Raw genomic sequence first — 27,451 nt, 5'->3', positions numbered from 1 at the left:
ATACTACAAATGTCCATTCAAGGAGGTCAATCAGGGCTGCTTGTTCCGAAAACGGAGATTACTAGTGCCCCTTCATGTCGATCCCCTCCGGGGAATCTTAGGGCTGCTTATGAGCCCTATATGAACCAAGACTCAAATTCATCCTCAATATCCAGCATGGAAGCTATGAATTCCAGAGTCCCGCCACATCAGATATCCCATTTGTCGCACCCAGGAGCACATCCTGGTTATAACATGGAACATCAGATGCCTCATAGGTAATTTATAATTCATTGTATAATTCACGCACAGATAAGTGAGGACACATTCATCATCAAACTTCAATCATTGCCCGCTATTGCAGGTCTCCATATCATCATTCCCCCTTATCCCAAGAGGAGATTTACCATAGAGACAGGGCCTATCAAGAGATGAGTGAACCTGTGACCACTATAGCTCGACCGGTGGTAACTTATTCCAACGATTTGGTAAATAGATCCTACGACTCTGCTATGGTCAATACTGGCAGCCAGAGGCCCTATGACCCGGGTTCTAATAATGGGTTTGAAAGGTCAGAATTCTAAGTGATGGTCAAAAAATTCCAAGTTCATGAAAGATGTTTTAGATACGACGGTCAATGCGTTTCCCTCCAACAGCCGTTGGGACCTCCCAGGGTCCCTCCACAGGGTATTTACGGTTATTTGGAGGATTCCCAGGAACATAGGTACTACGATATTGACAATCAACGTAAAATTAAATTTAAAGACGAGCATTTTATAGGTATCAGCAGGAGGCTGCAGCAGCCCAACAGCACCAATTAGCAGTAGCCAATGCCCAAAGTATGTTAAAACAGGAAGACCAGGAGCCGCCCAGCGGCCCTTTATATCCAAGGTACATTTCCAAGGTACAAATTTCCATCGATATAATAAATGCTGGGTTTTAGGCCAATGTACCAATACGACGCCTCCGGTGGTGGCCCCATTCCTGTGGGGTTTTCCGCGATTAACCTCTCGGTAAAATGCGTGACGAGCGCTCAGACCGTTCAAATGAAGGGCAGCGGGCCCCATACGTCCCCGGGGGGCTCCGTTATCGATTTGAGCACATCCAGCGTCACAACTACGAGTCCACAGGTACGAGTCGTATGTCAGAAAAGTTATTAGCCATTCCCAATTCGAATGGTGAATACATTATTGGGTCAGTTGGGCGAATATAGGAATAGGGGACGAGTGATGAATGAATTCCCGAGAGGTGTTGTTTTTAGTAATTTTCATCGGACGTGTGTGAGGGGTTTTTGCCAGGGACGTAATAAATGCGGCCCGATGTTCTTTCGGATTTTCGGTCAGCAGTCAACCGTGAGAAATGTTTTTTACGTTACACTACTGTTATTTACATTTTAATATACGTCAAAATAGATACGATAAACGGTTCTTCTTTAGAATCTCGAACGAATGCCGACCGTTATGACCTAAAGAATCGTTCGTTGGTGCGAAAACTCTTAATTCAATTAAACATTTTTGAAAAATTAAATTGAAGAAATTAAAGAACTGAATATTTAAAAAGGCACATTTATCTCGAAATAAGAGTAGTTAATATTACTTATCAAACTATTGTTTCTCTGAGATCATAGTGGCAAAATTGATAAACTTTCATCTTTCTCAGGGCGCCTACGGTTCACCCCATTACGGCGGCCAAAGGGTGGGAGGCAGTCCGCAAGCTGCAGCCAGTCCACATTTATCTGCAAGCCCTCAAGTACCAAGTCCGCAAGGGCAAACTTTGGATTTGAGTGTTAGCCGATTATCTCACAGGTACAAATGGTAAAACTAGTTATTACTTGGCTAAAATTTAATCCATAAAATTGCAGTGTTCGACATTTTGGCACAAGTGGTGCTCCTCCGGGAGTCTTGGCTCCAGCCCCTGGATCGGGGTATAGTAGAGAGTCTACTCCAGATAGTGGTGGCTCACATTACATGGATGCCTACAACAGAGATCCTGCAGGTAAATATATTAGATCCCTGATTACAGCTTGATCTCTTTTTTGTTAAATACAATTTTCATTATGATAATCACTAGTAATATCTTCCACAATACATAGTCGTGTTTTACTTTTCATAATAAAATGCTGATATTTTATCATTTTACTCCTAATGCTAACATCCGGTACTACCTAACATTAAACGCAGTACCCTAACTGTTTCGATGCCTACGACATCATATACTTTCTTGTATTATCTACAAGCCAGTCAAACTAATATCCTCGATTAATTTTTAGCATATGGGTCTATGAGTCCCCATCCTGGATATGCGATGGCAACTGTGCCTGCAGATTACGCTTCAAACCCATACTCAACCCCATACCCCACACCACCAGGATACCCCTGCGGTCCCGGAGGATATCCAGGACCAGTGACGACGGGCGGATATCCAGTACCGCCTGGAGGATATTCACCAGGGGCCTGTTATTCTATGCCACCTCCACAGCATAGTTTGCCTCAACACGATAAATCACCTTCTAAAGACGGGTAAGCGAATCCGTATATACATTATGCCCCATAATAAATTACACCTAGAGATACAAGGTGTTCCATGATTCGATCAATATAAACGAAGGGTGAGTTTTTTAGCTAATTTCAAGATGAAAATTTCTCTAAGAGCGCCCACGTTCGACGCTCAGCGAATACCGAATAGCGAACTATCGAATAACTCCGAATAATACAATAGGATGGAGTTCTCATATGCCAAATAGATTTTGTAAAACGAGGGAAGGCATAAAAATATATGCTCCCGGAGAAGAAGAACATACACAAAATACGGCCTTGTATTCAGTTCTTAAAAATAAAATCCCAAAACTTCAAACACCCTGTATGGCTCCCCATATCTGCTTATTGTCAAGTGAGACCAAAGAAATTTCTGTTAACGAAATAAAGATAGTTACAGTACCGTACGGACAGTACTACCTCTGTAGGTAGTATTGTCTCTGTGGGTAGTACTGTCCGTACGACACAGTGTTTTCGTCCAACCGGAACCAGAACAATACAAATCTTAATATTTCAGGAGCAGAACCTGCTTAATAAGTTGGTTCAAATCTGAGGTTCTACTTTTCGTTGTCAAGTTATATATTAAAAAAAAGAAAAGAACACGCTAATAGTACGCACGTTATTTTGTATTAGATCCCCATTTCTTCATTTTATAAGCAGTTCTCGTTCGGTGCAGCTGGCTGCGGTGTTGCCAACACAGTAGCATTTCTACTAATTCTGGTAGAACGTTATCTTGGCCTAGATGAAGAAAATTGAAATCTAGTAGTTAGTAGATTTTTTCGTACTGACTGGAACATATTTAGTAGAAAACTGTATTATTATTGCAAAACATTGTTCTTTACTCATTTATTACGATCTTTTATTCAGTAGAAAATCTACTAGATTTCTAGTAGAAAATTAAGGATGTCGTTAGTAGATTTTGCGATGAGGTGGTGGCAACACTGCCTGACTGGCAGTTGTACCTGGTTTGTTTGTTGAACGAGTACTTTGTACTACAATGCTGGTTAGTCAAACTAAAATCAGTTAAAATTGGCATTTCTAAAATTCAGATTTGCAATCGGTAGCTAACTTCACTTTTGATAGATAATTCGATCGTGCGCACATCACTGTTTATAAATAATTTGAACTTGCGCACACATAATTAAGCAGACAAAATGTGCGACCCCAACCATGTTAAACAGACTTATTTGCAGTTTGTCGTGATCGGTACTTCTTTCGGTGGGAATAATGGTGATTCCAGGTTTGTGTATGATCTAAGTGTCTAACCACTATGCGTTTAACGGGTGATCGTTAAAAAATCTTACAGCAGGCGGTGAACTGTAACCCTAGGGCGCCGACTAAACAATTTATTATTTACCATTAAACATCTGATTGGCAACAAATTAATTAGTTAATTGCAAAATAAACTTTAGAGCTTCAATACGCTAAACAAAACGGTTTGTATCGCGCGTGACTTGCGCAGAAGTTAGTTAAACCACTCTTTAATGTTAGTGATATATTAAATTTAACTAATTAGATTAATTTATTTCATTACGTAATTTACTTATTAATTTTATTTATCTTTTTTTTTCGTTTCCTTCTTTTAGTTTTTTACTAATTTTTAATGAATTTTTACCCATTCATTCGTCTACGGAAGCCTATTTTTCACTAATCTCTGACATTATAATAACACAATAACAATTATCCAGTACATTCTATGTTTCTTTATTCCAGTATTTCTGGTTGTCCAAGAACAGACAGATCCCAGGTCCAGGCCCACTCCCAAGAGCTCAAATGTCCCACACCAGGTTGTGATGGTTCGGGGCACGTAACCGGTAACTATTCGTCGCACCGAAGCCTTTCCGGTTGTCCTAGGGCTAATAAACCCAAAAGCAAACCTAGGGATGGTCAGGACTCCGAACCTTTGAGGTAGATATCTTTTCCTTTTGCACTGACTGTGTTTGTTACGAAATAGAATTATGTTTTTGTATTAAATCAAATGACCTTTGCACGCTACCAGGTGCCCTATTCCGGGGTGCGATGGATCTGGACATGCAACAGGAAAATTTCTTTCACATAGAAGGTATTTAATTTGAAATGAGAAAAGGAGTTATCTAGTTCTGTGGTCGTAATTACCGTTAATATTGTGATGTATGTATTTACATAAACTGATGACCAAAACACAGAGAAACGTTAGAGGGTGGCTAAATTAGTGTTTTCCATTTTGTCAATTTTAAGTCTAAATATGCTAACAGAATAAACTACAGCCACTTTCCTTCGACTTATGAATTCTGATCAAAACGCATTATAATCTAAAAGTCGCATTCCTTCGGTTTTCTAAAATTTCAAATTATGTTTCACATACAGGGTGTTTTTTTTTAACAAGAACTATAGGGGTTTCATACAGTGCATTTCGCTGTTTTTTTCAATCGACCGTGACTAAAAGTAGGTGGGTCAAATAGTGTTTTCAGCTGCCACCACTTATTGGATTGTGCCAGAAACTCTTAATATTCAAATTTCTCTGGTAGTTAATCCATAATTACAATCAAAACACCGCCATTAGGTATCAAATTTTTACAAATTTATTTCACTATTCTAGTGCTTCAGGCTGTCCCATAGCAAACCGTAACAAAATGCGGGTCCTCGAAAGTGGGGGCACTGTGGAGCAGCACAAAGCAGCAGTAGCAGCAGCTACTGCCATGAAATTTGAAGGGGTTAACTGTCCGACCCCCGGATGCGATGGAACAGGTCATATTAACGGTTCTTTTTTAACGCATCGATCCCTTAGCGGTTGTCCGGTGGCTGGTGGTCAGACGGGCAAGAAGAGCAAATACCCGGAAGATATGCCATTTTATGCTAAGGGATATTCAGGTGAGATAGGTTTTTGCATTTCACAAATTTAGATGTTTAACCTAAAGTGGTTTTCGTGTCCAGGCATGGACCAAACTGGAAACGGAGGCGAAGATCTTATGACTTTAGAGGCTGAGATCTCAGAGCTTCAAAGAGAGAACGCTCGAGTTGAATCGCAAATGCTCAAACTTAAATCTGATATAAACGCGATGGAGACTCATCTTACTGTAGGGGAGAAGGTAAGCTTACCAACTATTTCCTACTTTCCATTTGCTTTACTACCTTACGGTCAATATCTAAGCTATGATGTTTCCAATTTCTCAAAAAGGCGGCCCCACAACCATCAGTTAGCAATATTTCTCGAGATCCGAAGCGGTTAGTTAGCAATTGCATGTGGTAAAAGCACTTGCGATGTTGAGCGTTCAATTTGGAACACCGAGTATTTTCCTAAATACACTCAAAACAACATAGCTTAGCTTACTTCACGAAACCTAACTTGCGTTTCATATCCCAGCGTTTTCGTAAAAAAGCAATCGGACTACACTAAAACCCTTTCCCACCAGGAAACTCAGGCCCTCACGCAGCGCAGCTCCAACCTCAACGAGTACTACGAAAGCCTCAGGAATAACGTCATCACTCTTTTGGAGCACGTGCGCCTGCCTGGGGGCGCCGCCCAGCAGGAGAAACTAGGCCAGGAGAATTTTGACTCGTATTTGAGCAAACTGCAGACTCTCTGCACTCCTGAGGGTTACTGCAGCGATGAGAACAGACCCTTGTACGAGACGGTCAAGTGCGCGTTGCAGGACTTCACAGTACTGCCCACGCCTATTTAGATAAGGAGTCCCTTAAAATTTGGTTGATGTTCTACGCCCCGTGTATTGTAGCAGGATGCTTTAACGTCTAATCGTTCGTTGGACTACAAAACCTAAGGTTTTCTTGCGATATCTTGAACACGGTCACGTGGTAGGTATTGAACATCATTATATGGGCAATATTGGAAATTTTTTACCTTTAGAATTACTGATAAAGATACTAATCTAAAGCTGATAACTTCTTAGACGTTGAAGTTTGCCTGAAGTAAAAAATTATACCACCATAACTGATGTTTAAATCTTAAGGATATCTAAACTAGCGGTATCGTAAATGTTCTCTAATACCCGTAAACGCCTAGACTCTAAACTATTAATAAGGTAAACCGTTTGTACGTAATGTTCGATTGTGATCTCTGTATATATTTAGAGGCTAATGCACTGTATAGAAATAATGTATCCTACCGAACCTCAATAATTTATTTATAACACTTCAGTTGATAATATTAATGTAAATATTTGCTGAACCTTTTTGTAAATATTAGTAATAGTGAAATAGTATTAATATATGTATTAGTATGACCGTGAATAGCAATCTTTCTTTACTGGCATTCCGCTCTTGTTGGGTTCTTTAGCCTGCAATTGAAATGTTTAGTTAGAAGGCAAAACATCGCCTCGAAAATAAAATTTTCTAAAATAAAAGTGCTGCTTTGTTAATCTTTATTTATGTCTGTGATTTTCTAAATTAGACTTTTAGGCAATACAGTTGTAGAGTAATGGGATGAGGCGTATTGGGTTCAGAGCTCAACAAAAGTTAAAACTTCCTTGAGCTAAAAGAACGATAAATGACCCATTAAAATCTACAATGGGCAAAATGACACCTTAATACCTAAAGATATTGTTTTTCTTCTTTCTAATAATTTTGTGTCTCACATAAATAGAAGATGCAATGCTCAACCACAAGGGGTAAACGTGCAATCTATCATTAAGCCCAAAATTGTTGCCCAATAAGCAAGTTGGGATTTGAAATAAAAATGATCATCTTTGTATGAATTTGTTTCCCACGGGGTTGTATTATGTTTGCTTCATTGTTAAAAAGGTTTTTATGTGCTGCTCGCTCCTCCCGTTGTGTACTTTGTAAATATAACATTAAACAGAACTTATTCATTACTAAAAATAATTATTTGTTCACCAAATATATATGTTACTATACATGTGTTGTTATTATAATAATAAAGTACTTTGAAAAGACGAAAGGAATTTTCCTGTCGGCAGATATTTCCTTAAAACTTCCAGCAGCTAAGTGGAAGAATGAGGTAAATCTGTATGGATTTGTAGTGTTTCACCAGTTATACATAACATTCAATTCAGCAAACCTTATAAATGACTAGTAACTATCGTGATGGTGAATTGTATTTCCACGTACCCCACGAACGTTCAATCAAACTTAAATCTTGAATAAAACTCGTTTTCTTCGTTAGCTCGAATAGATGCCACGTGCCCCCTGACCAGACCAACTGCTTGTACTAATCATTGTCATATTCTGAATATTAGCTTGAAAATTATTCGTCAACTAACGATTAGGGTATATCAATGGCCATAAATCAATCCTAATGAAATTGAGTATGTTGTGTCAATCTATAAATTTGGTTTTGGTCACGTGAGCCCTCCCATGCAAAGTCTACTGCTGTCATATGAACTTCAATTGGAACAAGAACATTATTCGCATGGAAGGGCTCAAGTGAGCCACAGCTTAATGGGAAAGGACAAAAAATACTTAAAATTACTCAGAAAATAGCCCCCTAAATTTTTGTCTAACATTTAGGAAACACCCTGTATAGGATATGGTGCAAGCGTCTCCAGTTCAAATGAAAACGTAGAGACTGTGCAAGTGATTGAAGGATCTTATAAGGTTTAATATCCGACAAAGACCAATGAAGTGAGTTGCGAGACTAGCGACTGACGTGGGCGGAGTCAGTCCAGCCGACATCTCCACTTCAATGTTTAGATTGGTAAAGATTTCCCTGCGTTCGTAGCGATAATTTTTTTATAAATATCACAGCGAAAAGCAGCAACGTAAATTTAAAAAAAAACAAAAAATTCATTAATCACTAGCAGTTATATTAGTAAAAATTCTGAAATGGTGAGAGATCTGGAAACACTGGACTGACTCCGCGCACGTCAGCCGCTAACTTCGCAACCCACTTCGTTGGTTTTTGTCGGAAACATATTAATCCTTATGCGGTTCTTCTCCCATTTACCCAATTCCTATGTTTCCTGGTGATACTCGTATATGCTGGACTTATTCTATGTCCAGCATAATTACATTTCATCACAAACTGGTAAATAAAATGAAGCCAATGATGGAAAGAATATGTTATAATTTCATGTAATAAATGCAAATTTAAATAAATTAATACCCATATAAATATCACGAATTATTCTATCCACTTTGCGGTATAAGTCCATTTTTTTGAGGCTCAAAGAAATCGTCACAGATCACAGTCACCATCTCCATCAATGTGGCATCCACCACGGCCCGATCTCTGAAAACCACATTTCAAAATTTAATTCACACATTAACCATGTAACATGCAAGACTTACTTAACATCAGGAGTCATGCATAATTCACTATAATACTTTATCTTTGGTTCAGTTCCGCTGGTTCTCAGGGTGATATGTAGGCCATTGTCGAACACAAAGGTTATCATTTCAGAGCTGCTTGATACTGGCAGGGTTGCTCGGTTATCCGGTTGGGAATTGTCGTAACCAGTGGTTAAATCTCGAACTGATACAATTTTGTATTTGCCGTTTATAATTTCGCTTGGATACTAAAAAATATTTATTTTTACCCAAAGAAAAGAAACTACACTTTGAATTACTGTTTTCTTTCCGCTAAAGTTTCGAATCCTGTCGAAAATCTGCGCGATTTTGGCAGGATTATAGCAAAAGTAGTATGAATTTAAGGACACGTGCAAACCATATTTGTCATATATTTCTGCTAGTTTATCGCAGAGTTGCTGATCGTTGCCATAAACAGAGCTTGCCAAACATGAGAAAGTGGCCAAAGCGGAAATTCCATCCTTGTCAACAATTATATTATTACACATGAAACCTATAGCTTCTTCGAAGCAGAATATCACTGTAAAACCTTCTTTTTCTAACTCCAATACTTTATTTCCTGCAATCCGAATGTTAGTAGATTTTGCGAGAAATTGAACGCAGTAATGCAAAAAAATACCTATCCATTTAAAACCAGTTAAGGTATCCAGGAAATGAAAGCCTTCAGCTTTAGCCATGGTGCTCAGGATCATGGAGCTAACAGTACTGGCGACCATGTAGACCTTGTCCAGAGGAATGTCCGGGTGTTTCTTTTTATGGCATTCTAGCAACCACCACCCAAATAGCGTGCCTAGTTCATTACCATTGAATATTTTCCATTCACCAGTACTGTTTATAAGACATAGAAACTATCAGTAGGGAGAATTAATTGGAAAAAAAAATTCGGAAAAACAAATTCCGTTACCTACGTTTTATTCTTTTCGGCTACAGCAAATCTATCCGCATCAGGATCATTGGCCAAAATCACACTGCAACCGGTCTCATTGGCATGCTTAATTGAGAGATCCAGGCTGCTTTTGCCTTCCTCTGGATTTGGAAACCTTCAATAAATGTCTTCAACTAAAATTATTTTAGATACACCTAACAAAACATACTTCACAGTTGGAAAATCCGGATTCGGATCCCTCTGTTCCATCACAGGGAAAATTTTAACCCCAACTAAATCCGCCACATTTTGCACATATTTGTAGCCCACCCCATGCATGGCTGTATAAACAAACGGCAAATTAACCCTTTGGTTGTTAGCGATATCATCAGGATGTATTTGGTCAGCAATGACTTCTTTCAAGTAACTGTGCAGGCACTCTTCGTACGGATCAATAACCAAGGGATTGTTTTCCAAAACGTCAGTATTCCAAGATGAATCCAAAGGGGTGAGGTTTTCCAGAATCGATTTTTGGATGTTTTTATCTGATGGCGAAATTATTTGGGCTGAATTGGAGTCGTAGACCTTGTATCCGTTATCCTCTTTGGGGTTGTGCGAAGCTGTTATCATGACTCCGCTAGCACAACCATGTTTTCTGACCATGAAAGGGACACAAGGGGTGGGATTGACTTCGCTGAAGAGTCTCACTTGGTAACCAGAATTAACGAAAATTGTTGCAGTTAATTCGGCCCATCTGAAATTACGCGTTTAGGTACCACGGAGGTTTTAAGTGGATGTTAAGCAAACCTTCTACTATTGTGCCTTCCATCGTAACCCACAACAATTCCATTTTTTTTCAAGATGTCACCTCTGTGGTTCTCTAGATACTTTAGGAATCCCTGCCCTGTTTGGATGATTACTAGGTCATTCATGCAGGAATTGCCAGCAGCCATTATTCCTCGCAAGCCAGCAGTTCCTAAGTCACGCGGATAGAGAAATTCTAATTACTAGAGAAACTACATATAGAGATACTATTGAAAACTTCGCACCCGGCTTATTTTTAATTGCGATCAAAGTATTAGAAATTGCCACGACACGTCGATATTCATGTAATTTGACGAGAACTTTTCATTTCCGGGATATTGCCCACATTTTTGGAAACACCCTGCACATTGAAAACAATTGAAATTTTTGGATTTCATTCAAATTAAATTACTGCTAAATAAACCTGAAAAATAGGTGGCTGCGGATGCACATTTGATAAATTGAAAGTAGGAAGGTTTTATACATAATCATTTCAAATCTCATTGTAATTTGCCCAGCTTGTACCTATTTTAAAATTTGTGGATTATGTTGGTTTATTATTTAACAGGTGATATAAATAATAAAAAAAACAGAACTAAAAACCTTTCCAAAGGAGGTCTCGCTCGACCTATAATACTGCTTGAGATTCTAAAGTTGAATGCACCCCCGGAAATGGGGTTGTTTTGGTGAATGGTTTTAGTGATCTGCACTTAATGCTAAAATGTGTTCCCCTTAAATCGACGTGCAGTGGTAATATCTAATATTTTGATCGTAGTTCTAAATAAGCCGAGTATAAAGTTTTCAATGAAACATCCTGTATGATTGCATTACAGATTACATATTATCAATTCCTTGACATGATAAATAAGTAAATTAATTGGAAAATCTCCATATAGCAATATAGCAATCTAACACAAATCATTAATTTAAGTATATGAGCTATATAAAGATATCATATGATTGGTGTGAAAATTAAATTATTAACAGGGGACATAAAATCTTTGAGACTATGATCAATGAGTTATATGAAGTAGTGAAACATTTTCTTCTTAAGATTTTTTAAGGCGGAAAATTTGTAGGGCTTATGACCTTTCCACTACTCCCAATTCTTCGTGCACACCTACGTATCCCTTACCGAATGAAAGTCTATTCAGCAGCTTCTTAGAAAGCTCCTGGGTATCATTCTCATCTGCCAATTTTCGGATTGCTGCTGAAGTCTCTGGATTTCGATCCCATTTCAACCATTCCTCCACTTTTACTTTAAGCTGCTGCTTTGGATTACAACTAGATGCCATTTCTAGAGAATCACATCAAGTTAAGCTCTGTTGCAAAGGATCTTCAAAAGAGTCTCAACACCCACCCAAATTGGTTGTTTTAACCATATTCCGATAACACAAAGAATGCACAATTTACACGCTATCAAATTGTGACCCCCGGGATTTTCTGATGAAATCTATGAGAGATCTATAACATAACTATTATAGATGAGATGCGATTATTCGTAAGTACTCGGTTATACCTAGTAATGTTGAGATTAATTAGGGATCAAAATATCAGCGATAAGCACTTTTAAACAGGAAAGGAATACTGCAAAAGCAAATGTTTCAATATTGTAATGTTGGTTTGATAAAAGTAACTTTATTTATTCGAAGGAATTACATTACAGTTTTAATCAACCGGCAAGCTTAATAACGGTGTTGAAAGAATCGTGTATAGAAATATATCAGAACCGGGTCGAGTTATTTGTTGTTAAAACTCTATGAACGGAAACGATTTTGTCGCATTTGTTAATTTTTCTCATATAAGGAAAAATGTGCATATCTCAAAATTCCTACCAATGAATTCTACAAGACCTAATCGTTTAGAGAAAAATTTCACTCCAGATTACTGTGCTGATCCAACTCTGTCCCATTCAGCAAACATTTATTGCGAAATGGGTGTTGTTTTTATTAGCAACAATATGCGACAATTTCGTAAAGACCCCCAAAGAGTCACGCTCTCCGTATTGAGTAATTATTTTTCAATTAATAAATTACCAACTTAATCAATTTATACTGTGTTTTATTTAAAACTGAGACGTATAGATTTGAGTCCTAACTTAAGACGGGACATTCATCAGTAAATTTTCAACTTAAATACTTACGGGCAGAATATTACATATTTTTAACCATCTGTTAACCGATAACATAATTTGAACAGAAATATTTTTAATATTCCAGGTGACCACAGAAAGTGGTTTTTGTTAAGTAACGTGAACTTGAACTTGAAGGTCAAGCCGCGTATCTAAACACAATTGTGCAATAATTGGTTATTATTGCGGTTCAAGCTGATTGAATAACGTGGACATTCTGGGGGGTAATTTCACAGCAAAAAACTGGTCAAAAACTTGATATAAACGCATGTCGGCAGATAGAACCCTAAGGGAACCAGATTGATTCCAATAGAGGAAAAGTTTCAACCAAAAAGTTAGGGCCAAAAATGGCCTACACCGGCCCTGTTCAAATTTGAGATGTGCCTGCCTACAATTAAGTATTTGAATTCTGTGACATTGACTTATCGTGGACGTGACACACAGCATTTTACTTTTTTTAATTGTTTAGTTGTTAACGTGAACTAATCTGTTTACATCAGCAATACTTTTTTTTTAATCTTTTAAAGTGCCATGAAAGTTGACTACAATAGGAGGAAAAGGCTCATTCGCCATTTGGTCAGGAAAATATGCTAAACTCAACTTATAGATTTTAAACTCTTATAATAAATTGTAAAAATATATATAAGAAAAAAGTGAAAAAATATTATATTAAAGAATATAATGTAGGCATTAATTAATATACAGCGAAGAATTAGAAATGACAATAAATATTTGCTTTTAAAAGTTCAAACAATTTGGCAATTATTTATAATTACTCATGTTGCAACATCGCAATCACAGAGCAATGCAGAATTAGTGAGGTTATGTTAAGGTAAATAAACCACACTACAAATTTTAAAAAACTTAACAAATTTGTTTAAATAATTTAAAACCCAAACTAAACTGGACTTCTACGAATTAAAAACAGTGAAAAAACTCAACAATGGTACGTTTAAAAAATAGGTAGGTACCCCCTCTATAAGGAGATTTAATTAATAATCATAAACCACATTTCAGATACATAGTGATAGAAATAAATCCAGAAGCCCCACATCGTGCGGCTAATACATTACAGCCATTAAAAATAAACGAAAACACTTTGAACTCCCAAATTCTGGACACAGTGCAACAATTACATGGGGATTTTGGATCTGCAGCTGTACGATCAGGTTTTCGAGCAAAATATTGCAATGAACTCACTCATATAGCTATAGTTAGATGCAGGCAAGGACCTCACAAATTAGTGACTAGTGTACTACCATTTGTGACACTTATTGATTCTCATAAGGTTATTTGTAACACTCTTTATATTGGGGCCACTATGAGGAACTGCTTTAATTTTGTTCGTTTATATCAACAAAGGAAGTGTGATGAATATTGTACTAATCTGAAGACTGAGGAGGAGTTGCAGTGCGTAAGGAATGCTCTGGTAGATTTAAAAGCTATATTAAATGCCATTGGAAATTGATTTACTGTGTGTTTTGCTTTAGTACTCTACTATTAGTGGCAGGTGCAGTAAAATAAGTAAAGCCTTATTTCTTACCCCTTTTGGTGTGGTCTTTAAATGAATTTTATTGATAAAAGATCATAAATAGGGTCTTCTGTTAATGATTAAGAAATCTTTTATAAAATATGACAGAAAGACCAGTTGGATCAATAGTCTGATGGCCTTCACGGTTCATAATTGTGCGTTACTGTATTGTTGGTTGCAGTTTCCTCAGCACTGATCGTTTTACAGCTTATTATGTTTTGCATTCATTTTTTTAACTGAATTATTAATTATTCATGAACTTTGTTTGGAGTTAGAAGACTGGGGAAAATACAACCTTTTCTTAACTTTTTGTAATAATTGCCAGAATCATCAACACCAAAAGTGCAATTTAAGAACTTAAAGGAATTATATGTATTTAGTTTTTTTCTTTTCACAATAGTCAGAAAACTAAATCATCTAAATTTGATTTTACTTAAATATCTTCATATAATAATCTAATTCTCTTTAATTTGAAAACATAATGTTCTAGTGATCATTAAGACATCTTTTTTTCTATTTTGATTATTTCTCTATCTCTTATGGTTTATGAGACCTCTGTACAGTGTATTATTTGAGACACTATTTTATTAACATAACCAAATTTTTGGTTGCCAAAGAACCAAAAGAAGACGAAAACTTTCCTCCCTAAGGTGTCAAGTTACCTCAAATAAGGAAATTTAAATTTTATACATCGAACTAATCTGAAATCAAACTCAACACCAGAAGAAATATTATCCTGCACGTTTCACACATATCATTTATCTTACCTGCCCTTAAAAAGAAGCCTATAATGGAAATTTTAATTACTGAAATAACCTGAAATGAATTGAGAAAAAAATTAGGTAAGTATAAAATGTTATATACCTTTTATTCATTACTTTGGTTTATAGGAATGAGCGATAAAAAAAAAACAAAAAAAACTGGCAGTGTACCATGAACAATGAAAATACATAACTGCCTGTGTATTTATCCTTTTTTATATAAACAGTTTAATGTGGAAAATATATTTAGATAGAAATGTGATACAAATTATATAGGAGTTTGAAAATTAATTCTAAGCAACACACGTGTTGCTTAATTTATTTATTGAACCGAATGAGCATATGTGATCAGACCATGTCATATTACAAGTAACTTTTTCCTTCCTCAAAATAATTATTAACGTCATTTATAGTATTTGATTAACGTATAAAGTGGTTTGGTTGGTGCGATCACATAGTAAACACCAATAAAAAAAATTATCTAGAGATATTCTTAACAGTACAATACCTAATACCTACCTAAATACTAAAGATTTCAAAAGGCACCCAATTATTGCTTTAAAAATATCGACACCTTTTGGAAGATTATGGTTAAAAATTCCGCAAGTTATTATTCAACTCTAACATATTGTAAAAAATAGCTATCAAAAAAGGTTTAACAGTGAAACATTAACTCTTTATCATAACAAATGATCCTAACTAAAAAGATTCTTTGCATTATTTGTGCTCCAACAGTGAAGTGCATTTATAACAAAATGAACAAGTAACGAATCAGTTAATGAATTCACACAAATTAAAACTTACTAATTAAACGAAGTACTAATTAAATAGTCATATGTTGACCCAACTTATTAAAAAGGGGGCGGTGTCGTGGAAATATATTCGTTTGCTTCGGCATAAATATTAGATAGTGACGCCGAATAAATTTAATATACCAGTGCTCTAGTAAGGTTAGAAATTCAGCACATCTCCATTCATTCATTCATTAATATCAAATTTGGCTGTTCTTAATGTCACTTATTTATACAAGAGCAAAACAGTTGATTTCCATGCACTACTGATTTTTAATAACATGGAATAACATATAAGCAGAGAAATGTCAGATAGGGTGTACATATATATCACAACATAGTTTGCCATGACACATTAATGCCGCTCTAAAAGTAAATAATGGATTTTTCTTGAATGGTCCAAAATTACTTTATCGAATAAAATTAATCGAAATTAATCTAAGTTTTTTATCTTTGGATTCAAGTTGAAATCAAAATTATAATAGTATAACGTATTCACCAAGTTGTGTGTGTCACCAAGTGTGAAGTGCATTATTATGACTCAAATGTTTAATTTGTTATCCAATCATGAGAATTTCACAACTGCGATGCATACTCTAACGATCTTTTTCACTATTAGATGTTTTAGAAATAGGCTAAGAAAGTGCATTTCACTGTCACTCAACATACCCAATAATGGTGTTTTTGAAGCAAGCAGTGGAAAAAATATTACTAAACGTTATAGGAAGTTAGATGATTTTCAAAAATGGATATTGAATTAATTTAAACAAAAATAATACTTAGAAAATTAATACAAACATTTCAGAGGTTAATGATGAAATTGCAACGGACGCAACAAAATTACTAAATTTCTAGATTATTATTCATATTCCCAATGCAATAAACAAAATCAGCCTTATGTTTTAACCCCCGCCAGGTCAGTGACACTAAAAGGATCCTTTTTTAAATAAGTTTCAATATTCCTCATCCTAGTTTCATACACTATGAAAGTAATCAACATTATAAAACCGTCTTTGGCGGTCATTTCCTGCCAAATGGATTTAACCACAAATTGACTCACGTAGTCGGGGTTAAAGTACTGTGCTTGCTCGCATATTGATAACGGAGTTTTCCATATTGTATCCAAGATTGATGGTAATGGACGTTCATCGCTTGAGGCTTTCCATAAATCGTCGATGTACTTAATAGATAAATAGCTCTGGAGCAGGACGTTGAAGCATTCGTCGAATTGCATCGAAGACTTGGTGGGAAGCACCAAGATTGAGCCAGGCTTAACCACGGCCAATATGACCTTGACAATTTGATCTCGAACTTTTTTTACTTCTTTGGGGTCGTCCCTATTCCACATTGGAAGTGGTTCCAACCAATATTTTTGGGGCATACTCTGGCAAAGTAATTTAAAAAAGATTAATTGTTAATTTTTGAAATTTTGGTTTTGTCATTTTATACCTTTATCTCTGCCAAACACAGAATAGGAGTACACGGCTTTTTCAAGGAATTGGTATATTGAAGGATATCTGGATACACGTCTACCAAAACCACAACGCAATCGCCACCGACTTCGGCTAAACCGGGACATAAGCACATGCAGGCGACAGCTATCTTGGCTGCTCTATTGTAGAGTGTCCCTATAATTTCTCTATCTAGTCCTAAATAAAAATTTTAATAAATTAGCAATTTTTTGGCTCAAGAAATTGCAAAATATAAACAATGTCAAAATGCTTTCCTATTTGGGATGCAGAACCTTACAATTACTATTTGGCAACATTCTCATATACATTTGGAAGCTATGGAACACCATGGTAACACCGAATAAAGCTATTTTTTATGGAAAAATATCAAGATTCTACTAAAAAAATACAACACTAAATAAATTTGTATTCATACACAGAGTCCCAAAATATGTAACTGATATGGGCATATGTGAGAATGCAGATAATATTCTATTATCAACAACTGCGAATTAAACGGCATTCTCAGAATGTTTTCAGACCCTATAGGTATCAAGCAACTATTGTCATGGAACTCACCTTATTTGGGATACCTCACTTTCAATGATCAATAGATGGATATTGCAGTTTTTATGACCATTTAAGATACAGTTTTTAATGTCTAAGGGTCTGAATTATCGAGGAAAATATAAGCGAAATTTTGATAACTAGTATATATTTATATGCAGGTTCTTGTAATACGAATTTTAAACGACTATTACGCGCTGTTGGAAAACCATCCATAAATGAGGAAGGGTTAAATTCTTCATTTAATAGTTTTAAAAATAATAATTTCTTATTTATCTTTCCTAAAAATTGACTTTTTAGATATTTTGTTTATATTTATAAATACAAATTTCGCTCCCACATTTGATTAATTTCATTAGTGTATTTTTAAGCAATTGTTAATATAAATTTTCACGTTTATGATATTTATATATCGACAAGTGTAAACAGGATTGTTATTCTAATTGATTTTTTATTATAAAACAATTTGGAACGTACAAGTTAATGAATTACAGACAAAGGAATATACAAGTTAAAGATTACCAGTATTCTGTGAAATATTCTACAAATTCAACCAAATTATAACCGAAATACTAAGTTTGTTAATAAAATGATGAGTTACTAAGGGCAAAAATGAGCAACGAACCGAATGATTTTGCATTTGGACTTGTTTGAATCCTACGGTGCTTCTTAATATTTTTTATTCCACCAGTGTGCACAAAAGTGCCTTATTCGCACTAATTTAGAATTTGCAGGCAATTATTGCCGTTTTTGTTCAAGATCTACAATGCAAGTTTTTCAAAAAATAATGGCAAATAAAATATGTATAGCAAAAACTAACTCAAGTGTGAATAAAACCTGTACCTGTACTATGTGAATATACTCGCCAACTAAAAAATGTAGGAACGACAGAGAAAGAATAAAAATATCAACAAGAAAACACCAAATTTACCTTCTATTGTTCCCATGTTGCTTTGTAAAGATGAAAAGGTAATTAATTCATTATCATATTACAAACTAAATGAAACAAATAAAATATTACTTCAAAAATATCCATAAAATCAGATCGGATGTAAAAATGTTTTAGAATCCTACCACTAACTTGAAAAATAATTACTTACCTAACATACTGGCCATCAGTTCCACATCAACACCTTTCACCCACCCATACAAGATTCTAATGATGCTCCTGAGATTGCATTTCACCCCATAGAATATAGAACATTTTCTAATAGATTCTTTTCTGGCACAGTTCTTACATCTGGGAGAAATAAAAATGTTATTTACCCATTTTATTAGTAAATTTCATTTTTAAACAATATATGACATAGGTAGGTGTTGCGAAGTAATTAAAATACTAGAATAATACATAGGCAATTTGAAAAAACCTTGCATATATTTATTCCTTCATAAAGAATTTGAAACAAACTGCTATCCAAACTAACCAAAAATATTATGTAGAGAAGATTATATTTAATTAGAAATAAAATATAAAAAATGGTTACTTTTTGGTAACCACCGTACAAAACAACTTCTCTCAGGTGTACAGCATAAAAATATCATACACTTAATGCATGGCACAGAGATGATATTTTTTCAGCCTACAGCAATTGTGCTTGCCTGCATAGTTGATTAATTGTCCAGCCTTATGATAAAGTACAACCTTGTAGATATTAATTAAATTTCTACCCGTGTCTTTCTGTGTTTTACCTTCAAATCTTCATAATCATTGGATTTGAAATCAGAAGATAAAGTGTTGTTTAAAATCATCTTGTTCTAATGCTAAAGAAGCGGATTATTGTCATATCGTTTCTATTAATGGAAACTCCATATTTTCTGGACACGTCATACATCTAAAGTACTCGTAACGAATAGAATACAAATAAATGTTTTTAATTCTCAAGTTGTCAATTTTAGAGTAGTCCCTTTTCTCTACATGTATGTCTTATTGGTTGCTAGAACCATACTTTCGTGCATTTTCTCATTGACATATTGTTTCATACATTTTACACATTTAATTATCATATATTTTAATTTACCCTTTATTTTTGTTTTTTATACTTTTTTTTCCTAGGTTTTGAAGATGGTGATAAATTTGTTACCAAAACGTTAACAACTCTGTTCATTGGAGCTCTCAGTAAGGAGTGAATATTATTCTCAGTTAGTTTTAACCCAGAACAGTGTGCAATTCCACCTCAGTAACAACCCCTAGTAGTGTGAGACCTTATTCACAAAATTTGTTTAAAAATCTTCAGGCGCCCGTAACTCAGAGTCCATAATTTTATACTTTCAGTGATAGAGTGCTTTTGCATGGGTATTAAATTACCAGTCCATATGTTATTATTTGTGACATGTACCTATGTCTTAATATTATTATTTTGATCAAGTTTTTGTCTTCTATGAAAACGATCAGCGTGAATTGAGGCAGAACCGCTTACTTGACTAACAGATGATGACAGGAATTTTAATTCTGAAGGATTTTTATTAATGCTGTCCGAATTTTCTGAATATCTTGTAGAACCATCACTACTATTCTTACTATCTGAATTTATCTCCACAAATTCACTATCTTCTTGGTCACCTTCATAGCAGAGATTTATATCTGATTCGTAAAGTTCAAGCTCCATTTCCATAAGTGCTGTAACAAATGAATTTCCTGTTTAGGTTTTTAAGACTTGGTGTAATACCTATATGACTTAATAGAGATGTACCAAAACCTGATGTAATACTAGTAAGACATATAGATGTTGGCTTCCATATTCATAATGTATTTTCGTTCATCAAGAAAGTAAATACATCCTTGCAAAAACTGATTATCAAAGCACATGATGACATAAAAAACATTGACAAAAACCATAAGATGTTCTTAATTTCAGTGAGTTACTTACATCCTGAGCGGTAGGCCTTAGGCCATTTTCATAAGTGGGCTAGATAAATGTATGCGCAAATGAAGCAGTTTTTATGGTGAAGCATTTTGCCACTTGAAACTGTAAAGAACCACAGTTTCCACTTCATATTTAAATATAGTTCACATCTACTACAAAAGACGTCGCCATGAGGACACCTATTCTCTTATGTTATATGTATATGACATAAGGACCCAGGGGGTTAAAACCCGTAATTTTTTCCTTTCCCAGAAACGTACCTTAACTGATACATATCATATAGCCCGACAGCTAGTACAATCTCCATATTTTCGGCACATTTGGGGTCGTTTTTAGCGTTAGGACAGATCACACATGATGAGAGGAGATCTATATCAATGAGCCATTTTAAGAAATTGAGGCTCCTGTCTCTGAGCTTGGGAAGGAAGCGTTCTTGGTACACATTGGAAAGATCACCATTATCTCTGAAAATAAGGCAGTTTGAAACAGAAACACTGAAGAAAACACAATAAATTATTATTAACTTAGAAGTTTTCTCCCATTTCATGTGGGTTGAAAAATGCGGGTTTATTGATTTTTGTTGGTTGGATAATCTTTTTAGCACATGTATGTAAGTATAACTTACGCATCGAACATTTTCAGGCGGCTCTTTATTTCCTTTTTGGCTGAAGAAGCCTCATCATAAAATATGTTGTCTTCGTCACCATATTCACTTTCGGTATCTGAAGACACCATAAATACTTCATCTTCAGTCCTATCAGTCATTTTTACAATACACTTTTGAACAAATTAATTATAAGAAACTTTGAAATAGTTATAAGAAAAACGGCAAACTCAACTCCACACGACACATCACAAACCATCAACAAAGGAAATGACATGACTTGAAGAATGGTCTTGAACAACCAAAGAAAATCGAACACATTTCAATTTAGTACATCAACGCAACAGGCAATGAATTACTGGCAACAATGCCAAATGTGCGCCAAACTCATCGGAACCGGATGACTGTGGTTTTTATTTTTAATAATTACGGTGTTATGCGCAATTTTTACACAGTTTAAATTAAAGAGGTTATTTATTTCTCGAAAATATGGAGAAAATAAAGGAAAGGAACCGTAACTGCATCACTCTGGAAGAATTAGCCCATAATCTCACTTTTTGTTACAGATTTCCACTTGTGTCACTTGTCATTGCTTACACTGACACTTCTCCTTCCATCCGAAATTTGACTGACTTTCCTCATTTCCCTTCAAATTTCAATTATCATTAAATACATTAAATAGAAATCAATTGATACCCATCCGTGCATTAATCATTTCCATAATTCCTATTTTAAATTGCAAATAAGAGGTGATAAACCCTCTTGTTATCGTTATTCCCAGATTTTAACGTTGCATCATATTTTTCAGGTAATCCAGAATGGTGGACTGCAGCAGTATCATGCGTAATTATTCGCGATATTTGTTGATCATATTCAATTTCTTTTTTGTGGTAAGTTCTTTGTTCTGATCTATTTTCATACACCGTCGGCAACCTGCCGGTTATTTTTATAAACGTCAATATTTATGACAACATAATGTTTAGTTTTTTGGTGCTCAATTTGATACAGGAAAATTTGCCACATCTAGCCAGTTATTTTCTACAGATGAGAGACTGTGGAATAGGTAGGTTTTTAATTCCACACGTATTCAGGGAATTCTTTCAAAAATTGGATTTAGATAGTGATCTCATATAAGGTTTGAAGGTCACATTAAACTAACTATAATCCGTTTGTTCCAAGTCCTGTGAAGTGCTGTCATTGTCTGTACCTATACAAAGTTACAGATTCGCTGCATTAGCATTACTATGTTTGTAATTTTATGAAATAGGCAGTTAAACATATACTACACTGACAATTCTTCATTGATTTGTCAATTAAATCATGCATTTCTTCATGAAGCTTGTAAGTTTTACACCAACTTGGAGATATGTAATTTGAGATGACAAATTTCTGATTTATATGGCAGCCTCACAAACTAACTGTTTATAAACAAATGTTTTTTTATTATTTGATAACAAATGAATTCACATCTCTTTTTGCATACAAATAATAGGGGATAGATACTAACAACTAATTTTGCATAAAAATAACAAGCGAAAAGTAAGACCTAAATAGTAAAGAAATAAATACATATTTGCAAAGAAAATACCTCATTATTACCTTAAAAGAATGGACAACTCATCATCATTAATGGAAATCTCTGACAGTCCTTAGTCATAACAAAATAAAGGTAATTAATTTTATTTATATATTTTTCCTTTAAATATTAAGTAATAACCAATTTTAATCTTAAGTCATTTATTTTTGTATCTTTCTATAGTTAAAATGATTGATTAATTGATTGAACAATGAATAATCCTTATCTCATTGCGTAGATCTTGTTTTGGCTATTTATTTTGCGTATTATAGGTATTGTAGGTGTATTATGGTTTTACAGTAATTATTATCTGTATCTACGGAATGTCTAAATTTTAACGTTATGTTAATTTGTGAACATGTTCTAGAAATCATGTGAATTCTCAATTCTTTAATGTGCATGGTGTCCCAAAAATGTTAGCTAAACTTAAGGACATTATAGGGAACATTGGAGTGAACAATTTTTGCATGAAAATCTCTAGTCAAAAATGAACCGTTTTGGCTACTGAATCATTTTTGTTCAAAAGACTTCAATAGTCAACTCAAGTGAATAGAATAAAAACAAACAAAATAAACTATTTTTTGTTTCCTGATACAAGTTTATTAATTGGACTCCTAAACTCCATGTTGTTGAAAATTGATTTTAATTGTAATCGCAGCAAATTAAATATTTCATCTTCATTTCTTTGGCGACAAATTTTTGTGTTTAAATTGTGAAAATGGTCCAATTTACTTTTGAAGAATATGCAGATATGTATTTGATTTATGGTGAAGTAAGATGCAACATTAGAGAAACAGAGCGCCTTTATGCTGAGCATTTCCTGAATTATTGATATCCATCTCAAAACATATTTCACAAAGCTCATCAAAACCAATTTCCATTAACATATGACCCGGTATTATTGGCGATTCTTTAATTGGCTCGTTTCTGCTTCCACCTTGGGTAACTGGTAACATCTATCCAAGTTTTCTGTAAGGCGATCTTTCTCAGCCATTGGACAATGCATATGTACCTATGGGTATATGGGATAGATTGTGGTTTCAACAAGACGGTGCACTTACACATACATTGCCCTTACTGTGCAGGATTATCCATATCAACATTTTTATGGTGGATTGGAAGAGGCGGACCTATCAAGTGGCCAGCGTGAGGTCGCGATTTCAACTCGTTGGATTTTTTCCTTTAAAGTTACATCAAGTCGTTGGGGCTACTCCAAAGGAACTGCTGAGGGAAGAGCAATGGCAGCCTCTCTTTTTGTGTAGAAAAATCCACACATCTTACAACGGGTGGGCAATTCAATGATTCATAGAACAAATTTTTGTAACCAGGTTGGGGGTTGTCATTTTGTACCTTTATTATAATATTTTTGCGTTATCTTTAATAAAAGTGGATTTAACATCCAACTTTTTGGTGTCAAGAAGCTAACTTTATGTTTTGGAATAAAAATGATTGGAGCCAAAACGGCTCATTTTTGTCTAGGGGTTTCTATGCAAAAATTGTTCACCGCAATGTCCTCAATAACCTCCTAAAGTTCGATTCAACCTTTTTGGAACAACCTGTATATAGAAAGTTGCAGTTATGATAAACATCTCCTATTTACAGGGTACAATTGTATTTCCATGAAATCAGGAGTAGTATTGAATTTATGATCAATAAAGGAGCAAACATATCATATTTATATTAATCTGGTCAGTGTTCCTTTCAGTTTCAGGGATGTATTATTTAAGAAGGGTATACTTCCTGATTCCAAGGATTGCTGCTACTGTTCAGTACCGTTGACTTCGTTGGATTTCAGTGCTGATTTAAACTCATAAAAAATAAAAAAACACGTTATGAGCAGACTAGTCTCTTTTCTTTGGCATTATAAACTGCATGACTGTCAGTTTCTCTTTTCTGGAAACTCTGTATTTTCTCTATATCTACGGAGTTTTACGATTTTGAGTGTTCCTTCGGTTTTAGATCTAAATAAATAATTCCACATGAATCGATTACTGATTCTCATAACTGATTATTTTGTTCGCTGATGATAACTATGTTCTTTTTTGGCTATACTTTATCTATGGAAATCCGGAATATATGAAAGAAATGAGATTGTTAAATTTCTTTCGACTTCTACTTTGAAATTAAGGAAAAATAAGTAATATGTGTTTCCATAATCCAACTTGTTTTCTGTCTTAGTAGTCGTCTGGGTAGTTAGTACCAGAAACCACTTCACCATAGTCCTATCCTATGAAAATCGTACGATATAGAAGAATCAGCGCACCATTCACATTTAAAACTCGAATTTATCGATGTTATAAATTTTACTCATTGCAATCGTTTTTCAGCTAACTGGTATAATTATTATCTCAGTTGGATTTAGCGCGAAAGCTTACTTTAATGAATTCGACCATCTCTTGGACGATAAGTACTTCTATGTATCCGATTTACTAATTGCTGTTGGTGCGGTAATATTCATCATTGCTTTCTTTGGATGCTGCGGAGCAGCCAAGGAAAATGCCTGCCTGACCAATACTGTAAGATTATTTGATACGGCGTTACTTTGCAGGAGTTTTACTTGCGGTAAAATGTTTTTAGTTTTCGACATTGCTGATTATAATATTCGTTTTGGAAGCGTTGGTGGGAATTGGTGGTGTAATTCTTAGAAATAAGACTGAAGAGTTTTTGGAAAATTCTCTGAAGCTAACCATGCAGGAATATAATAAAAATGATTCCGAAATTACTTTAACTTGGGATACTATTCAAAGTCAGGCAAGTTACCTTTTAGCGAACTTTTAATATATCTTTATAGTTATTAAACAAAACTTTTAATATGGCCCTGCATTAGCAGTAGAACCTTTAACAATTATTTATAGATGCATTGCTGTGGAATCACCAACTACACTGATTGGTTCAACATAAATTCGACTAATGCTTCATCTAATGCATTTCTTCCAATTAGTTGCTGTAAAATCCCTTTTGGAACTATGAATACATTTACTTGTAATTCAAATACAACCGACTTATATAAAGAGGGTTGTTTGTTTGCTTTTGGTGATTATATCAGACACAACATTTCTAAAATTGAAATCTCTGGTTTGACTTTAGCTGTGATTCAGGTAAGTGCCGAAGGGCAGCTGTGGAAAGAAATCTGATAAATTTGATTTTTAGTTGTTGGGAATCATCCTGTCGTGTTATCTGTCTAAGCAGATAAGGAGCGATTATGAGACAGTATAAACTATCCGAAAATGAGTTTCGTTTTCTTTATTAATCACTGGTTTTAACCAAAGTTAAATTTAGCTATAGCAATATCAGTCCTAATTCTATTGCGATTACTAAAATTATACTTAATCATGTGGTATAAATTAGCCATATTTCGAACTGTTAGTGTAAAAAGAGGTAGCTATTACAGGGTTGGATAAATTGATTTAAAGAAATGAGGTTTTGTATATGGATAGAATAAGTTTAATGTGTCCTAGAAGGTTTGTCTAGTTTAATATATTTCTCTATTAAATTGTGTGATTTTGCATCAGTGTTTTATTGGCAGGGAAATGCAGTTAAAGGGAAAAATATGGTGGTCCACTATAGTGTGTGTGGAAGATAGAGGAAAATCCCTCAGGCAATAACTCTTATAGCTAAAAAGATAATTTATGCCAAAAAAAGCTGGTGATTTCGCAAAATTTTGACTAGATATAATACGTTCCACATTTCGATTAATTTACTACTGGATTAAACTAAACACCATCAGAAATACTTCGATATCCAAGGTCGGTAAAATAGGTAAAGTTATCTTTTTTAGATTTTTGCATATCTAGATCTTAAATAAAACGTACACCTAAATGCTCGTTAGAAATTTATAGACTCCTTAAATGACAACTCGCCTTTCTTTCCCGTTTTAATTAATTTTGTAACTTTAGCCGCTTTGGAGATTGTGAGGATCTAAATTTGTCGACTCTTACTAAAAGCTGTTCTATTTGGAGGCAGGTACGTACCTACTTTTTTTCAAACTTGGACGAATCCTCGATATCTCGAGAATATATTATCTTTGAATCTTTAAAAAAAAAATCAGAATTACTAAAATTCTTTCGGGGTTTCCAAAGTGTTTTAAAGAAATCGACAACATACCTACGAAAGATGAAAAAGTCTAGGGGCACCATATAACACTGAAGAACTGCGAAATTTTCTAAAAAAGACGGATTAAACAGTTTTGTTATAGATATAGAAAATGTGTGGAAAAATCAGTAATTGAGAGAATTTTCAAAATCTAAAAAAATTCCTGGTGAGTATTTTGAAGTATTTGGAAAATGACAGTAGTCTTCAAAAAGAAAAATGTCTACAAAATATAAAATCTTATACCGAATGTGCCAGTTTTGTTCATCAAATTTTTTCCACTTTTTTTCTTCCTCGTATATTTCTTTGAACTTTCCTTCAACTCATAACATTTCTAGGCTTTATGATTAACTTTCCTTATTGGGAAAATTAATATGGAAAAATAAAATACCCCTCGTATTAACCGGTAGCAGGAAAATCGATACCTATACACAATCCAGTTCTACAGCGTTTCCTGGTTTATCCAGAGTCCTGTGTTGCCGACATCTGGATCCTTACCCGCACCCTGTGGCGCTCTATTGCCAAGTTAGCTGTATATTTCCTGATATGTTAGGTATATTAAGATAAGATTATTTTTTACAAGAGTTTACCCAAAATATGAGAGTTTGCATTTAAAATTGTTAAAATATTTTAATTTTGTATT

The 27,451-nt window shown here is 34.8% G+C and overlaps 5 protein-coding genes across 7 annotated transcripts in view; 3 read left to right on the top strand and 2 right to left on the bottom strand.

Moving 5' to 3' along the window:
* Positions 1-7,407, top strand: part of LOC136409952 (myelin transcription factor 1) — a 116,120-nt gene extending 108,713 nt beyond the window's left edge. For both annotated transcript variants that reach the window (XM_066391815.1, XM_066391816.1), the window contains 13 exons: positions 23-257; positions 344-550; positions 605-703; positions 760-870; positions 923-1,109; positions 1,639-1,784; positions 1,841-1,974; positions 2,249-2,498; positions 4,227-4,421; positions 4,513-4,575; positions 5,092-5,363; positions 5,427-5,581; positions 5,906-7,407. In XM_066391815.1, the coding sequence (XP_066247912.1) occupies positions 23-257; positions 344-550; positions 605-703; positions 760-870; positions 923-1,109; positions 1,639-1,784; positions 1,841-1,974; positions 2,249-2,498; positions 4,227-4,421; positions 4,513-4,575; positions 5,092-5,363; positions 5,427-5,581; positions 5,906-6,175 (2,324 nt within the window). In that variant the 3' untranslated portion in view covers positions 6,176-7,407. The remainder of the gene's footprint in view (positions 1-22; positions 258-343; positions 551-604; positions 704-759; positions 871-922; positions 1,110-1,638; positions 1,785-1,840; positions 1,975-2,248; positions 2,499-4,226; positions 4,422-4,512; positions 4,576-5,091; positions 5,364-5,426; positions 5,582-5,905) is intronic.
* Positions 7,408-8,517: 1,110 nt separating this feature from the next.
* Positions 8,518-14,206, bottom strand: Pgm2a (phosphoglucomutase 2). Of its 2 annotated transcripts, none has more exons than XM_066391843.1 (9): positions 14,118-14,206; positions 11,579-11,740; positions 10,447-10,615; positions 9,869-10,393; positions 9,683-9,814; positions 9,394-9,602; positions 9,035-9,333; positions 8,757-8,983; positions 8,518-8,697 (listed from the first exon to the last, which is right to left on the bottom strand). In XM_066391843.1, the coding sequence occupies exons 2-9, from the start codon at positions 11,736-11,738 to the stop codon at positions 8,595-8,597; spliced, it is 1,824 nt and encodes a 607-aa protein (XP_066247940.1). In that variant the 5' UTR covers positions 11,739-11,740; positions 14,118-14,206; the 3' UTR covers positions 8,518-8,594. The 2 variants fall into 2 exon arrangements, with proteins under 2 accessions (XP_066247940.1, XP_066247939.1); XM_066391842.1 differs by lacking the exon at positions 14,118-14,206 and adding an exon at positions 11,804-11,921.
* On the top strand, positions 13,396-14,065 carry Pop5 (POP5 ribonuclease P/MRP subunit). Its single transcript, XM_066391878.1, has 2 exons — positions 13,396-13,537; positions 13,592-14,065. The coding sequence occupies exons 1-2, from the start codon at positions 13,518-13,520 to the stop codon at positions 14,040-14,042; spliced, it is 471 nt and encodes a 156-aa protein (XP_066247975.1). The 5' UTR covers positions 13,396-13,517; the 3' UTR covers positions 14,043-14,065.
* Positions 14,207-16,341: 2,135 nt separating the features above from the next.
* On the bottom strand, positions 16,342-21,541 carry LOC136409973 (uncharacterized). The gene is made up of 5 exons (XM_066391860.1): positions 21,165-21,541; positions 20,800-21,003; positions 18,776-18,915; positions 17,107-17,306; positions 16,342-17,041 (listed from the first exon to the last, which is right to left on the bottom strand). The coding sequence occupies exons 1-5, from the start codon at positions 21,302-21,304 to the stop codon at positions 16,553-16,555; spliced, it is 1,173 nt and encodes a 390-aa protein (XP_066247957.1). The 5' UTR covers positions 21,305-21,541; the 3' UTR covers positions 16,342-16,552.
* Positions 21,542-21,744: 203 nt separating this feature from the next.
* On the top strand, positions 21,745-26,225 carry LOC136409984 (CD63 antigen-like). Its single transcript, XM_066391873.1, has 6 exons — positions 21,745-21,892; positions 21,952-22,033; positions 25,047-25,235; positions 25,297-25,470; positions 25,575-25,817; positions 25,870-26,225. The coding sequence occupies exons 2-6, from the start codon at positions 21,962-21,964 to the stop codon at positions 25,933-25,935; spliced, it is 744 nt and encodes a 247-aa protein (XP_066247970.1). The 5' UTR covers positions 21,745-21,892; positions 21,952-21,961; the 3' UTR covers positions 25,936-26,225.
* Positions 26,226-27,451: the final 1,226 nt, after the last annotated feature.

The sequence above is a fragment of the Euwallacea similis genome, chromosome 7 (assembly GCF_039881205.1).
Source record: "Euwallacea similis isolate ESF13 chromosome 7, ESF131.1, whole genome shotgun sequence".
Classification (NCBI taxonomy): Eukaryota; Metazoa; Arthropoda; class Insecta; order Coleoptera; family Curculionidae; genus Euwallacea; species Euwallacea similis.
This window is presented reverse-complemented; position numbering and strand designations above follow the sequence as displayed.

Coding starts and splice junctions, on each gene's coding strand:
- Pgm2a (XM_066391842.1), bottom strand. CDS start 11,825: ATGGTTAAAACAACCAATTTGG. Junction 9,603..9,682: donor GTAGCCGAAAAGAATAAAAC/GTAGGTAACGGA, acceptor TCTTATAAACAG/TACTGGTGAATGGAAAATAT. Junction 8,984..9,034: donor ACTTTAGCGGAAAGAAAACA/GTAATTCAAAGT, acceptor AATATTTTTTAG/TATCCAAGCGAAATTATAAA.
- Pop5 (XM_066391878.1), top strand. CDS start 13,518: ATGGTACGTTTAAAAAATAG. Junction 13,538..13,591: donor ATGGTACGTTTAAAAAATAG/GTAGGTACCCCC, acceptor ACCACATTTCAG/ATACATAGTGATAGAAATAA.
- LOC136409973 (XM_066391860.1), bottom strand. CDS start 21,304: ATGACTGATAGGACTGAAGATGAAGTATTTATGGTGTCTTCAGATACC. Junction 18,916..20,799: donor TATGATATGTATCAGTTAAG/GTACGTTTCTGG, acceptor TATTTCTCCCAG/ATGTAAGAACTGTGCCAGAA. Junction 17,307..18,775: donor ACTGATGGCCAGTATGTTAG/GTAAGTAATTAT, acceptor ATTTTTATTTAG/GACTAGATAGAGAAATTATA.
- LOC136409984 (XM_066391873.1), top strand. CDS start 21,962: ATGGTGGACTGCAGCAGTATCATGCGTAATTATTCGCGATATTTGTTG. Junction 25,236..25,296: donor ATGCCTGCCTGACCAATACT/GTAAGATTATTT, acceptor AAATGTTTTTAG/TTTTCGACATTGCTGATTAT. Junction 25,471..25,574: donor GGGATACTATTCAAAGTCAG/GCAAGTTACCTT, acceptor AATTATTTATAG/ATGCATTGCTGTGGAATCAC.